At 37.9% G+C, this 15,962-nt stretch overlaps 1 protein-coding gene across 5 annotated transcripts in view; it reads left to right on the top strand.

Annotated features, from left to right (window-relative positions):
* The window catches only part of RALGAPA1 (Ral GTPase activating protein catalytic subunit alpha 1), a 269,942-nt gene that overhangs the window by 242,768 nt on the left and 11,212 nt on the right, over positions 1 to 15,962 (top strand). For 4 of the 5 annotated variants that reach the window (XM_066277755.1, XM_066277758.1, XM_066277759.1 and 1 more), the window contains one exon: positions 13,887 to 14,011. In XM_066277755.1, the coding sequence (XP_066133852.1) occupies positions 13,887 to 14,011 (125 nt within the window). Of the gene's footprint in view, positions 1 to 13,886; positions 14,012 to 14,616; positions 14,648 to 15,962 lie in introns of all 5 variants that reach the window. The other variant, XM_066277757.1, reaches the window with a different exon arrangement.

Raw genomic sequence — 15,962 nt, 5'->3', positions numbered from 1 at the left:
TCAAACCTGGATCATCTGTGACCTAGTTCGAAGCTCTATCCTCTGCACAACCGCTTGGTCAGGTCCCTGTGACTTTATATAACTAAAAGTTTGTACATCTTAATCCCTTCTCCTTTTTACCCATCCTCCCAAATTTCCACCCATTTAGCAACCATCAGTTTATTCTTTGTATCTATAAGTTTGTTTCTGTTTTGTCTGTTTTGTTTGTTTTGTTTTTAGGATCCCACATATAAGTAAAATTATATGGTTAGTATTTGTCTTTCTTTGTCTGATATATTTTACTTAACATAATGCCTTCTAGGTTCATTCATGTTGTAGCAAATGGCAAAATTTTACTCTTTTTGTGTCTGTGACTGAGTTGTATTCCATTGTATATATGTAATGCATCTTCTTTATCCATTCACTATCAATGAACACTTAGGTTGCTTCCATATCTTCGCTATTGTTAAGTAATGGTGCAATAAACATAGGGATGCATGTAGATTTTCAAATTGTTTTTTTGATTTCTTCAGATGATTACCCAGATATGGAATTGCATTCTGACAGGTATGAGGTGATATATCTTATTGTGGTTTTAATTTGCATTTTCCTGATAATTAGTGATGCTTTGTTTTCCTTGCTTGAGGAGACATATCCAAAAAAATATTAGTAAGAGTAATGTCAAAGAGTTTTCTGCCTATGTTTTTTTTTTTTCTTTTTGAAGTTTTATAGTTTCAGATTTTCTATCTAAGTCTTTAATCCATTTTTAGTTTTTTGTATATATGGTGTAAGAAAGTGATGGAGTGTCCCCATTTACTTTCCCAGCACTGTTTATTGAAGAGACTGTCTTTACTTCATTGTATATTCTTGCCTTTCTTTGTCATAGATTAATTGACATGGCTTATTTCTAGACTCTCTTCTGTTCCATTGATCCGTATGTATTTTCATAACAGTATCATACTGGGGGTTTTTTTGTTTTTGTTTTTGTTTTTTGGGGGGGTTTTTTTGTATTTTTCTGAAGCTGGAAACGGGGAGAGACAGTCAGACAGACTCCCGCATGCACCCGACCGGGATCCACCCAGCACGCCCACCAGGGGCAACACTCTGCTGCAACCAGAGCCACTCTAGCACCTGGGGCAGAGGCCAAGGAGCCATCCCCAGCGGCCAGGCCATCTTTGCTCCAATGGAGCCTTGGCTGCGGGAGGGGAAGAGAGAGACAGAGAGGAAGGAGGGGGGCAGGGTGGAGAAGCAAATGGGTGCTTCTCCTATGTGCCCTGGCCGGGAATCGAACCCGGGTCCCCCGCACGCCAGGCCGATGCTCTACCGCTGAGCCAACCGGCCAGGACCTATCATACTGTTTTGATTAGTACTTTGTAGGATAGTTTGATACAGGGTAGCTTGATACCTCCAACGATGTTTTTCTTTCACAAGATTGCTTTGGCTCTCCAGGGTCTTTTGTAGGGATATTTATATATATATAATTGCATATATATAAATTTTAGGATTATTTGTTCTAGTTCTGTGATAAAGGCAATTGGTATTTTGGTACGGATTACACTGAATCTGTAGATTGCTTTGGGTAGTATGGACATTTTAACAATGTTAATTCTTTCTATCCATGACCATAGTATAGTCTTCCATTTATTTGTATCTTCTTCAATTTATTTCTTCAGTGTCTTATAATTTTCCAAGTATAGGTCTTTTACCTCGGTTAAATTTACTCCAAGGTATATTGTTCTTGTTTGTTTGTTTTTGATGCAATAGTAAATAAGATTGTTTTCTTAGGCCCTGGCCGGTTGGCTCAGTGATAGAGTGTCAGCCTGGCGTGCAGAAGTCCCGGGTTCGATTCCCGGCCAGGGCACACAGGAGAAGTGCCCATCTGCTTCTCCACCCCCCCCCCCTCCTTCCTCTCTATCTCTCTCTTCCCCTCCCGCAGCCGAGGCTCCATTGGAGCAAAAGATGGCCCGGGCACTGGGGATGGCTCTGTGGCCTCTGCCCCAGGCGCTAGAGTGTCTCTGGTCGCAACAGAGCGACGCCCCCTGGTGGGCGTGCTGGGTGGATCCCGGTCGGGCGCATGCCAGAGTCTGTCTGACTGCCTCCCTGTTTCCAGCTTCAGAAAAATACAAAAAAAAAAAGATTGTTTTCTTAGTTTCCCTTTCTGGTAATTCATGATTGGTGTACAAAAATGCAACTGACCTCTGGAGATTTATTTAGTATTCTACTTTACTGAATTTATCAGTTCCAGTAATTTTTTGCTGGAATTTTTAGGGTTCTGTATATACAGTGTCATGTCATCTGTAAATAATGAGTTTTACTTTTTCATTTCCAATTTGGATGCCTTTTATTTCTTGTCTGATTGCTGTGGCTAGGACTTCTAATACTATGTTGAATAAGAGTAGTGAAAGTGGATATCCTTGTCTTATTCCTGGTCTTAAGGAAACCACTTTTAGCTTTTCCCCATTTACTAATGATGTTACTTGTGGGTTTGTCATAAGTGGCCTTTATTATATTGACTATATTGCCACTTTGCTGAGACGTTTTATCATAAATGAATGCTGGATTTTGTAAAATCTTTTTCTGCCTCTATTGATATAATCATATGATTTCTATCCTTTATTTGTTTATGTGCTGTATCATGTTAATTCATTTGCAGATATTAAACCAGTCTACATCCCAGGAATAAATTGCATTTGATCATGGGGTATTCTCTTTTTATTGCTGAATTCAGTTTGCACATATATAAGCTGGGATTCAACTGGCAACCCCATTTGGGTCGATGCTCGAATACCAAGCTATTTTTAGTGCCTGAGGCTGACGCACTGGGACTAACTGAGCTATCCTCAGCACCTGGAGCTGACACTTGAACCAACTGAGCCACTGGCTGCTGGAGAGAATAAGGGAGGGAAAGAGTAGAGGGAGAGAAAGAGAAGTAGATGGTCACTTCTCTTGTGTGCCCTGACCAAGAATCAAACCTGGGACATCCATACTCTGGGCCAATGTTCTATCCACTGAGCCACTGGTCAGGGCTTCTTTTTTTTTTATTTTTTTTAAACAACTCAGCAAAATAAAGTTCAGGTTTATTGTTGGAAACATTGTTTCACACATACAACAAATGGGACAGAAATAAAATAAACAATTTTATAGACAAATAAAAGAAAAATAAACCTTTATCTTTGGCCTTTTTAACCATCTCATACAAACCAATTATGTACTTATAGTACAGCTAAGTACATTTATAAATGTTACTAGAATGCTTGGAATGAGATTTTTTGTTTGTTTGTTGTTTTTGCCCTTTTTACAATTTTCTTTCTCCTTCGAGATTAAAATGAACCAGTCACACCACAAATAAAGTCAGGAGTAGGACAGACAACACTCCAAAGGCTGGTTTGGTCATCCTGAGATCATTAGAAATGGCTGACCCCTAGCCCTGGCCGGTTGGCTCAGTGGTATAGCGTCGGCCTGGCATGCAGGAGTCCCGGGTTCGATTCCTGGCCAGGGCACACAGGAGAAGCGCCCATCTGCTTCTCCACCCCTCCCCCTCTCCTTCCTCTCTGTCTCTCTCTTTCTCTCCCGCAGCCAAGGCTCCATTGGAGCAAAGTTGGCCCGGGCTCTGAGGATGGCTCTGTGGCCTCTGCCTCAGGCGCTAGAATACCTCTGGTTGCAACAGAGCGATGCCCCAGATGGGCAGAGCATTGCCCCCTAGTGGGCATGCTGGGTGGATCCCGGTCGGGCGCATGCGGGAGTCTGTCTGACTGCCTCCCGTTTCCAACTTCAGAAAAATACAAAAAAAAAAAAAAAAAAGAAAGAAAGAAATGGCTGACCTCTAACAATATGCACAAAAATATAAAATGTAAATTAAACAATACAAACAAAATTTCCTTTTCCAAGTACTTTTAAGACAGAAAAGCAAGGCCTTGGAAGTTTGTGTTCTTTTTCCTCCCCTTTTGCAAATTCACCTTGTGGTTTTGGTTGGGTGGTGGCAAATGCGTGTCATCTGTGGGTTGGGCCGCCCAAGTAGTGGGTGGGACTCTCCACTCCACGGTGAGCACATTTCAGTTGAGACCAGAAGGGGAGGGTAAATAGGTCAGGCAGCTTTTTTTTTTTTTTTAAGCTTAACTTTTCCTTTTTTGCTGCCTAGTCGTCCTCATATTCGTCTGCTTCTTGGTGTCAGCACCTTCATCTTCATCATCTTCAGCTACTGTTTGCCTGTAGCTGCTTCAGCCTCCTCATCTTCATACTCTTCCTCACCATCATCTTCCTCCTCTTCCTCCTCCTGTTCCCCTTTTTCCTCATTAGCATTCCGATTAGCAGGTGTATCTCGTTCATTTCTGCCTCCTCCACTACTTTTTTCTTTTCAAGTCCTTGGTGGTGACCTCCGAGCTGGTGCCCATGGCTGCATCTGACATGGTGGGCATGCCAGTTATCCAATGTAGCAGACTGAAAAAGGCAACAGTTCAAAGGACTCTGGCAAAAAGGCCACCAGAGGCTGCTGCGGCAGTGGTGGCTGTGGTGGAGGAGGCATGGGCCAGCAGAGAGGCAAACACAGGAACAATACAGATGGCTTTTCAGAGTAGCCAGTCTTGCTAATATTTTGTTAAGGGTTTTTGCATCGTGTTCATCAAAGATGCTGGCCCATAATTTTTTTTGTAGTGTCTTTTGTCTAGTTTTGGAATTAGAATAATGCTCACCTCTAAAATGAGCTTGATAGCCTTTCCTTTTCTTATATTTTTTTGGAATAGTTTGAAAAGGAAAGGTATTAATTCTTTTTTGAGTATTTGATAAAATTCATCTGTCAAGCCATCCAGTCCAGGACTGTTGTTTCTTGGGAGTTTTTTGACTCTTGTTTCGTTGGTAGTTATTGGCCTGTTCAGACTTTTTGTTTCTTCTTGATTCCGTCTTGGAAGATTGTCTGTTTCTAGAAATTTATCCTGTCTTTCACACTGTCCAGTTTGTTGGCATATTACTGTTTGTAGTATTTTCTTATCCTTTTTATTTCTGTGGTGTTGCCACTTCTCTTTTATTTCAGATTTTATTTCTCTTTTATTTCAGATTTTATTTGGGCTTGCTTTTCTCTTGATGAGTCTGGTTAAAGGTTTATCACTTTGTCTTTTTAAATGAAACTTTTCTTGGTTTATTGATCTTTTTTATTTTTATTTTAGACTACTTTATTTATTTCCACTCAAACCTTTATTACCTATTTCCTTCTACTCACTTTGGACTTTGTTCTTCTTTTTCTAGTTCCTTTAGGTATAATTTAGACTGTGTATTTGAGACTTTTCTTGTTTCTTTAGGTATGTCTGTATTGCTATAAATTCCCTCTTAGAAAAGCTTTTATTGTGCCTGTAGATTTTTCAGTCATTGAGTTTTCAATTTCATTTGTCTCAAGGATCATTTGATTGGTTTCTTGACCTCATTGTTAACTTATTCATTGTTTAGTAGCATATTATTTGGCTTCCACATATTTGTGTGGTTTTGTTTTCTGCTTATAATTGGTTACTTCTTTCAGACATGCAGTCTGTCCTAGAAAATGTTCCATGTGCACTTGAAAACAATATATACATTCTGCTTTAATGGATAAAGTTTTCTAAAACTTATCAATTAAGTGTATCTGGTATAATACGTCATTTAAGGTTATTGTGTTTCCTTGTTGATTTTCTGTCTGTATGATCTATCCATCGATGTCAATTCGGTATTACAATCACCTATTATAGCTGTATTATTGTCAATATTTCCCTTTATGTTCATCAATATTTGCTTTATATAATATATTTAGGTGAATTTTTAACAAGAGTTATGTCCTTTGATGGGTTGATCCCTTTATCATTTTTAAATACCCTCTCTCTTCTTACAGCCCTTGTTATAAAGTCTGTTTTGTCTAAGTATTGCTACCCCACCTTTTTTGTTTTCATGAAATATCTTTTTCCCTTTCAGTCTGTGTATATCTTTTGATCTAAAGTGGGTCTCTTTTAGGCACTGTTTCAGTGGATCTTGTTTCTTTACTCATTCAGCCGCCCTTTGACTTTTTTTTTTTTTACTAGGGACAGGTGAAACAGGGACAGACAGACAAGATAGGAGAGAGATGAGAAGCATCGGTTCTTTGTTGCTCCACCTTAGTTATTTCATTGATTGCTTTCTCATGCGTGCCTTGACCCTGGAGCTCCAGCAGAGCCAATGACACCTTGCTCAAGCCAGCAACCTTTGGGCTCAAGCCAGAGATCATGGGGTCAATGTCTGTGATCCCATGCTCAAGCCCAATGAGCCCACGCACAAGCCAGCAACCTTGGGGTTTTAAACCTGGGTCCTCAGCGTCCCAAGTCGATGCTATTGATATATCCACTGCGCCACCACCTTGTCAGGCTAAAGTATAATAATTATTGACAGGTATATAGTTATTGCCATTTTATTAATTTTTTTATTGTATTTGAAATTGTTTTTTCTTATTTATCTCTTGTCTTGTTTGTTGATGCTTTTCTAAAGTGTTGTATTTGGATTCCTTTCTTTTTATTTCTTGTATATCTCTTGTAGATTTGGTTTATGGTTACCATGTGCTTCATATATACCAAGCTATGTTTATAGCAATCTATATTAGGTTGATGCTCACTTAAGTTCAAACACATTCTAAAATCACTACCATGTTTAAAATATTTTCTTTATTAATTTTAGAGAAAGAAGAAGGGTAAGAGAGAAGTACCAATTTGTTGTTCCTCTTCTCATGTATTCATTGGTTGTTTTTTATATGTGCCCTGACCAGAGATTGAACCTGCAACTTTGCCTTATCCAGACAACGCTCTAACCAACTGATCTAAGTGGGCTAAAATCACCATCATTTCTGCTCACTTCCACATTTATGTTTTTTCATTATTATTCACTTCTTTTGCATGTGTGTTTGTGTATATTCCTTAACTTATTGTTATAATTACTCATGATCTTCCCCCTTTTGCTCTTTAACATTTGTACTACCTTTAGTGTTGCTTGACTTCCTTGCTTTTTCTGTTTGCCTTTATCAGTGAGAATTTATTCTTTATTTTCTTACTCATGTATTTGATCTTTTTTTTTTCTACTTAAATAACTTTAACATTTGTTATACTCTTGTTTAGTAGTGGACTCCTCACTTCTTTTTGTCTGAGAAACTCTTATCATTCAATTCTAAATGATAGCCTTGCTTGGTAGAGTAATTTTGATTATAGGTTTTTGCTTTTTATCACTTTGAGTATTTCATGCCAATCCTTTCTGGCCTACAAAAGTTTTTGTGAAAAATCAGCTGATAGTCTTATGGGAACTTCTTCTTATATAACCACCTGCTTTTTTTTCTTGCTGCTTTTAAGATTCTCTCTCTGTCACCCTGGCCGGTAAGCACAGTGGGTTAGTGCATTGTCCCAATGCTCGGGTTGTGGTTTGGAGCCCTGGTCAGGGCAGTTAATAATAACCAACTAATAATGCATAAATGAACAACAAATTGATATTTCTGTCTTTCCCTTCTCTCTAAAATCAATCCGTGATTTTTTAAGTATTTTTTTAAAGGATTCTCTCTTTATCTTTGGCTTAATTATGACATGGGCCTCTTTGGGTTCATCTTGTTTGGGACTCTTTGCACTTCCTGGAATTGTATGTCTATTTCCTTCACCCTTTTAGGGAAGTTTTCAGTAATTATTTCTTTATATAGGTTCTCAGTCCCTTATTCTGTCTTTTCTCCTTCTGGTATCACTATGGTGTTACACTTGACATTGTCCTAGAGGAGCCTAAAACTGTTCTTTTTCTTTTTTCTGTTCCAATTGAGTGTATTCTGCTACCTTATCTCCCAAATCTCTGACTCAGTCCTTTGCTTTTTCTGATCTGCTGTTGATTCTAATCATCTTCATCTCCGTTATTCCTCATTTCTGACTAGTTCTTTTATAGGGTTTCTATCTCTTAAGTTTAGACTCTCACTGAGGTCATCTCTTCCTCTAAGTTCACTGAGTATCCTTATAACCAGTGTTTTGAACTCTGTGTCTGGTAAATTGCTTGTCTCCATTTCATTTAGTTCTTTTTCTGGAGTTCTTTCCTGTTCTTTCATTTTGGATGTGTTTCTTTGCCTCCTCATTTTGACTGACTCTGTGTGTTTGTTTCTGTGTGTTAGGTAGAAATGCTACGCCTCATTGTCTTGGCAGAATGGCCTTCTATTGTAGGTGTACTGTGAGTCCCAGTCTTCCAGTTCACCTGAGCCAGATGCTCCAGGAGTGTCCCTTGTGTGAATTGTGAATTGTATGTACTTTCCTGTTGAGCCTTGATTGCTGTTGGCACATCAGTGGGTGGGGCTGACCCTCAGTCTGACAGGTTGGGAGTACTGGCCGTGACTCAGTGGACAAGCTATTATGTGGGGGCTGACCCCACAGAGCGGGAGTTGCTTTAGTGGTGCTCTGGTGCTCTCCGAGCCTGCCCTTCAGGTATGTTGTTTGTGAAGCTGGTTGTGTGGTGCTCTCTTGTGGTTTGAAGTTGTCCAGCAGTTGTGTTGGTTCTGGAGGCTCTTGGGAAGGACTCTGGTTCAGGCCAAGCTTAGGTGACATTTGTGTCCAGCTTGGGGCCTCCTAGTGGGAGCTATTAAAGTGATCTGCAGTTGGTAACCACTTGTGCTGGGCTTGGAGGCACTTAGGAGAGGCTATGCTGCAAGCCAAGGCTGGCTGCCACTAGTACTGGGCTTGGGACCCTTCGGCGGGCACCACGATGTAGGGCCAGCCGCCTGTTGTGCTGGAACCCTCTTAGTTCAAGCTGCACTTCAGCCAACACTGGCTAAAGCTTGTGCCAGGCTTGGGACTACCTGATGGGAGTTACAGTGCAAGTTGAGACCAGTCACTGCTTTTGCTGGGCCTGGGGCCACTTTAACAAGCCGTACAGGGCAAGCTGAGGCTAACCACTGCTTGTTTGGGTTTTGTAGACCTTGGGAGATTTTAGGCAAGTTGTTAGTACAAGCCAGAGGCAGACTGTTCTGTGGGAAAACTGCTGAAAGCAGCTCAGGCCAGCTGGAGAGTTGGGTGGGGTGGGGTCTCAGATAATCACAAGGGTGGGGCAAACAGTGTTAGCCAGGTGAATGGAGTGCTTGAATTTGATACTGGCCTGCTCCTAAGGGTTGGGTATGGGGAAGGCTCAACAAAGAAGCAATGGTGCCTGCCAGCACTTTGTCCCTAGAGTTAACCTCCCTGACCACTGCCCCTCCACACCAGAGCCCAGAGCGGGTGAGTCTAAGCGATGGAGTCCTATGTGGCTCCGTAAGGGGATTCCAGCAGCCCTTCCTCTTACTCAGCCCCACCACCCCGCAGAGCTCTCCTCTCTGGGCTGGGGAGCCAGGTATAGGGCTGGAACCCCTCACTTCTCAGGTGGGGCCTCCACACCCAGGATACCCATCCTGAGTCTTAATCATGTGAGACCTGTCCTTTCTGTGTCACCGCCGCTCCTGCGCGTGAAGTCGTGGCCGCTGCTTTATATTCTTGGTTATATGAATTATATTCAGTTAGTCTTCAGGTGGTTCTCAGTGATGGTGGTTCCGTAATTTAGTTGTAATTTTGATGTCCTGGAAGGAGGCAAGCAGAGTTTACCTACTGCACCATCTTGGCTGGAAGTACCCGCAAATTACATTTGAACTAAGTATTTGTACAACCTACTGAGCATGCTATGGAAGCAGTGATCACAAAACTGAAAGTTTTGCCTTTTCTAACAGTAAAATCGGTTCAAAATTACATTATATTATCATTAAGAAATTTATTGTGAAGCATGAAGGGTTGTTGCTTCTTTAAAACAAAATCTACCTTTTATTTATTTTCCTGTCCATAAGTAAAGTTGAAAATTGTGGCACTATTTAACCTTCCACAGTTTCTTTTTTAAATTATCTTTTTCTCATGAGAAATTAGAGTTTCAACAAATAAGTCGAAAGTCCCGCTGTACATACGACAGACAAGAAATGTTATCAGAGAGCTCTTGCACGTCACCAGATGTTTCTTAAACTGACATTGAAAATTGTCCTCATGGAGACAGCACCTGCTGTTTACAAAAGCTTAATCCAGAGGTCAAAATAAACTTTTTAAGCACAGATGTAGGAGGACTTTGGGTTACCCTGTATTTACATCCTTTATCTTCAACATCCCTGTGACATAAATAGGAGCAGGTGGTAGTATCCCCATTTAACATGCCAACAAACTGGCACAGAAAATTCATATATGTCTTTCTAAGACTGGGCTAAAACTGAACCCCAATTTCTTGACAGCTGATCTTGACATGGTGACAGAGGACCACAAATAATTTCATACTTAAGTTTAAAATCAATGGTAGTTACTTTAAATAAATAATAATGTTAATAGTATGAAGTACAGATTAGGTTTAAACCATTATACTGTAGAAAATGTTGGGTTTCCTTTATTATTTTTAGAATAGTAATATTCCCTCTCCCCTTTTCTGCTTTTGCAGAAAGTAGAAGGAAGGAGGATTAGTGGATAATTATATTGCTGTGATTGCAGCACCTGTGTGTTATTTCTTTTGATTGGCTAGTTTTGTATTAAAGATTCCTACCAGCTAAAAGTATCCCTCATTAAATGGCTTTTTATTACCTAGTTTTGGCTTGGGTAGTTTTAAATTTACAATAAAACCTTCTTAATTCAACTTAGACTTGAACTCTAAATTTTGCTCTGAATCTGTTAGTTTACCATTACCTTTTTATCATCTCACCCATTTCACTTCTTAATTTCAATGCCAGTGGCATCCCACACAGACAGTAGGAATATAGCTTGAGCTATTCTTTTGTTACTAGGCCTCAAGTTTGTGTATGCCACTCAATTGATAGATACTAATAACTTCCCTAGAGCTGCCTTTTAGGAATATGTCTAACTTTAACCTATTACAGGAAATATAGGAATTAACCATTTTTGGATTATGGTTCCATTGCAGATGTTAACAGTACTGTTTGAAACTTTATCATTATCACAATGACAAAAAGCCACCTTGTTTGTGGACTTAAGACTTTGCTTTAAGTATAGTTCATTAAATCTCTTAATACTATATGTTTTCTGAAATAAAAAGAGGAAAAGATGTAAGTACTGTAAATTAGGTTTGTTTTGATCTCTTTTATTTATTTGACCACACCGAACTTTGAATATTATAAAGAATTTTTAGAAGGTGCGTTTCTGTAGACTATAATTATTGTATTTACTCAACTAGCAGTGTTTTCTGAAGATAATCCCCAAAAAGAAAACTTCAGCCTGCCTAATTTGTGTTAAGTGCTGTAGTTTTTCATTTAAATTCAACCATTAACGATTGTTTCACTCTTTAAAAATTATTTTAGAAAACGTTTTCACTATTGAAGATATTGTGTAATTTTATTAAATACATCGTGTGTTTTTATATGAATACATTGTATCTGGGTAATTTTAGTTAGTATAACTTTAAATTAGGGTTTCTGCAGAATTTTATAAATCTCCTTTTGTATAGTGAAGTTGAATTATACTCAAATGTATTTTATCTAGATAGTCATTTCTTGCTTTAATAAATTTTACAACATTGGAAATATCCTCCCTGCTTTAGAAGTATTAACATTTGCTTTCTTCCTGCTTAATTTTTGTGTAAACTCTAAATATAATAAGATACAGTAAAATATTTCATTTTTAGGCCCTCTGAAAGTAGAGCATTTTAAAAACAGGTAGGTATCTCCACCCTACTTTTCATGAAGCATTTTACCCATTCAAGCAGACTTTTAAAAACAGCTTGTTTTGATAGCAGACTGTTCTCCTGTGGGCCTTCAGCCTTTGCTTCCTGGCAGCACCTTTGGTGCGAAAAGAGAGTGATCAATTGGGAGACTATCAGTGCCAGCATGCATAGAGTGATAAGTTAACACACCACTGGGAATTTCTAGGGCCCACCAAGATACTTCACTTCTAATGTGCTAACAAGCTCATTTTTCTACCTCTTGCCTCTTCAGTTATTTTTTTTCTCAGAAGAGCTTAGAAGTTGAGTGCATCAGGCATAATGAAAAGCTCTGTAGGAGGGAGAAGCAATAACCCCATTTTTCCCTTTTCAGCCAAATAGAAAATTAGTTTCTGGTAATACACAAAGGCCAGTATTTTTTGTACAAGGGGCACTGCTGTGAATCAAAGGACTCTATTAACTGCAGAAAATTCAGCAGCTGTGAATCTCCCCCAATGAAAAAAGTACTTTCCAACAAGTTGGGAGATATGTGGTATTATTTAGATTGAGCCATCAGTTTCATCCTCTTCCATTTATAACCATAGACCCTCTTTTAAAAGTGTACTGTATTTCTTTTCTATGTTAACGCTCAAAAATGTCATATGATCCTTCCATAAAATTCTTAACGACTGATCATCTTAATATAGCATCTTGTCCTATTGCTACCCGTTTCAGAAGTAAAATTCTTTTGAAGTTCAGCCTCAGTGTACAGAATTGCAAATAATGGTGGCAAGGAATTGGAATTCAGATTACTTCAATGCCTAAAATAAATTATAATACAAGAAGAGAGTACTCAAGCCATTTAGAGGGCAAGAGATATCACAGTCTAAGGCAAGTACCTATTGAATATAGTCTTACATTTATTTACTCTTACATTTTTTTCTTCTTAATAACCTTTTATAAATGTAACTGGCTGTGGTATTTCCCATTAAGTTAGTATTTTAAATTATCTTCCCCAATCTTTTTTTCTTGGTCTTGGTTGGAGACATGGGCTACAATTTCTAGCATTGTAGGACTACAATAATTGTGATTTAAAAAAAAAAGAATAAGAAATTTTGAGGAGAAAATATTTAAATGAATTTGGGGAAATCAGTGAAAAAAAACCAACAAGCAAATTTTTATTATTTATATTTATTTAAATGTTTTATGTAAAGCCTATCAACATAGCATATGGAGTACAGCAGGAAAACTTTTAAAAGTTGTAGTAGAAAGGTTAACTGATTTCTCAGCTTAGGAACTATACGACATGAAGTCAGCGTGCGTTTTTCTTGATAATTGTATGTTGCTGCCTGCTGCTCTACATTTTGACAGCCATTTCCATAGTTGCTTTGGTGAACTACAGAAATATTCTCTCTCTTTCTCGCCCTCTCTGTGCTAACAGCACAGTCAGTCCTGCTGAAACAGGAAGCCTGGAGTGGGTTGTTCAAAAGCAACAACACTTGAACGTACTGGTCGCTTGTCAATAATATCAGAAAAGAAAACGTGGTGAAAGGGAAGTACAGTATTTTCCTGTCAGTGTCAGTGCCCTGTGGATGCTTTGTTAGACAGTATCTAGGAGTCCTGTGGTCTCTTTGCAAATAGTCCTGCTTGTTTCAGTGTTATAATTGACTGGGTATTTTTTCCTGACATACAGATTCAACTATGTATTTATCTTAACTGCATGGAGTTATTCGAGGATTACAGCAACAGTGGTCTTCCATTCAAAAGGAGAACAATTGTTGAGGAAAAGGCTGAGATTTTAGAAAAAGAGGAAGATATGCAGGAATTTTTCACAATAAATCTTTACAAGTGAGAAATACAGAATTTCAGACATAGTAGTTTAAGCAGCATTGCAGTATTTATCGTGTGCCTTTTTTGAGTAAATCTGCAGCTGATTAAAAAGGTGAGGTGAGCCTAGGCTAACCTAATAGCAATTGGATCCTTTCTCAAGTAAACTTACCTTTCTTTCAACCATTTAGTATTATAATTATTTTCTAATAAATGTCTCCCTGTTAAGCTGTCATTCACATCCTGAAGTGTAAACTTATGTTAAAAAACATACTTTCTCACTCTTTAAAAAGCCATACTTTTAATATATGCAAAATAGTTAATTATATATATATCAAAAACTAATGGCTTAGCAATCACAGTAGTCCTTTTGGATGAGATCTGTTCTCTTCCAATGAAAGCTGCATTTAACTTCATCCTTAACTGAAGGAAACCAGCTATGAGGAGCGAGCACGATACCTGCAAACAATTGTCCAGCACCATTTAGAACCAACGACATTTGAAGATTTTGCAGCACAGGTGTTTTCTCCAGCGCCCTACCATCATTTACCATCTGATGCTGGTAAGATTAAAAGCAAGTATTAGTTACTTGTCATTATCAGAACTTAAAATGCAATACCCTTTTGGTTCTAAAAACTCTTAAAATAATGGAACACTTGCTTGAAAAATATTTCAGTTTCAACATTGAAATATAAATATTTTTCATCATTAATATTTGAATCTGGCCTATAAATCTGATTTATGCTTTCTTTTACCTAAATGGAGTTCCTTTGAGAGTCACCAGTCTTCATAGAGGTACATGCACTACATTTTAGCTGAGCTACTGGGCTGTGACTATTGTGTTGCATGGAATTATTACTGAGCGAAGTATCTGCAGAAGAAACACAAGTGGAGCATGCACTCTGTCAGCATTAAAAGATCAAATTTTGTGACCAAGAACATTGCCTTATCTCTATAATTTTACAAATAAAGTTAATTGGTCTAGATTTAGAAGTATTTAAAACAGTTAATTATCTTATTCTCTTTAAAGATTATAAGAGGGTACTGCATTTTTACTGTTAACTAATTTTGAAGAAATCAGTAAGAAAAGAAATGACTCATGGCCTTCCTATTCTGATACTTTGTACTCCTTATGATTGTTTCATTTATTTTATTTTCCCTCTTTAGATCATTAAATATCAGTTCTGTTTATCTGAAGGTAAGACAAAGTGTCAACCAAAACATTCTTTGTTCTTCCCCTATATCCTTTTTTAAAAAATAGCAAGTACTACGCTTATAATTCAAACAATAAGCAAACTTAACACTTCCCTGGTTCATACTAAACATTTCAGAAATTGTCACTAAATTTTTTCCAGAATTATACTTACTAACCCAAGTCTGCATGAAACACTAACACTGGTTCTGGGATAAAAAAATAACTAATAATAAAACCCCTGGTTGAAATTAGTTAAACCTTGTTGTATTGACCTTCTTTGTTTCTCAGCATGAAAAGTAGTACTACTGAACTGAAATGGTATGTCTTTGTATTTTATAATGTGTTGCATTGTCATTAGATATCTTAACTCATCAGATAGTTACTCTGTCTTGTGCCTTGCACTGTTCTAGGCACCTGAAATACAAAGAAGACTATTTTAATGGTGTTTATGTTTTATTTTTATTAAATAAGTTTAAAAGGTACAGTACTTCATTTCTTGCCTAATTTATTTGAAAAAAATTATTGTAATTTTCAATTGAGGTTTAATTGATGAAATTGCTTCCATTTCTGTCACCAGTTAATTGGCCATTATAAAAATAATTTTAACTAAAAACTTAGAACTCTTTTGATTAATATAAAAGACTTAGCAATGATAAAGTTACATTAATTGGGTTGAATCTTTTGAAGAGAGATTAAAAAGTCTAAGATTCACTTTAATGGATTGATACTATCAAAAATTACTCAGTTTGGCATAAAGAAAGATGGTAGAAGAAAGATTTTAAAAATAAATTAATAAACAACAAATAACTAGTTAAGTATACCTAGAAATGTCATTTTCAGTGATAGGGAATATCTGATAGACTACATTATTAAAATAGCTATGAATAATACTTTTGTGTATCATATTTGAGCTATAAATTTCACAACTGAAAAATACTGATAATAGAACCACATTCAGACTTTTTTTCTTAAATGTATAAAGAATGTGAATTTTAATCTTGTAGTTGTTTGCCAGCTGGATCCCTTCATGTTTCTCTTTTTTTTTTTTTTTTGTATTTTTCTGAAGCTGGAAACGGGGAGAGACAGTCAGACAGACTCCCGCATGCGCCCGACCGGGATCCACCCGGCACGCCCACCAGGGGCGACGCTCTGCCCACCAGGGGGCGATGCTCTGCCCCTCCGGGGCGTCGCTCTGCCGTGACCAGAGCCACTCTAGCGCCTGGGGAATGTTTCTCTTCTTAATGTTCCTTTCATATTTTGCATACTATCCTGCATATTTTGGCAGATACATAGTATGGGGAGTAATTAGTATTTGCAC

This window comes from Saccopteryx bilineata, chromosome 4 (genome assembly GCF_036850765.1).
Source record: "Saccopteryx bilineata isolate mSacBil1 chromosome 4, mSacBil1_pri_phased_curated, whole genome shotgun sequence".
NCBI lineage: Eukaryota > Metazoa > Chordata > Mammalia > Chiroptera > Emballonuridae > Saccopteryx > Saccopteryx bilineata.
The sequence above is the reverse complement of the archived record's forward strand: the minus strand, read 5'-3'. Positions and strand labels throughout refer to the sequence as shown.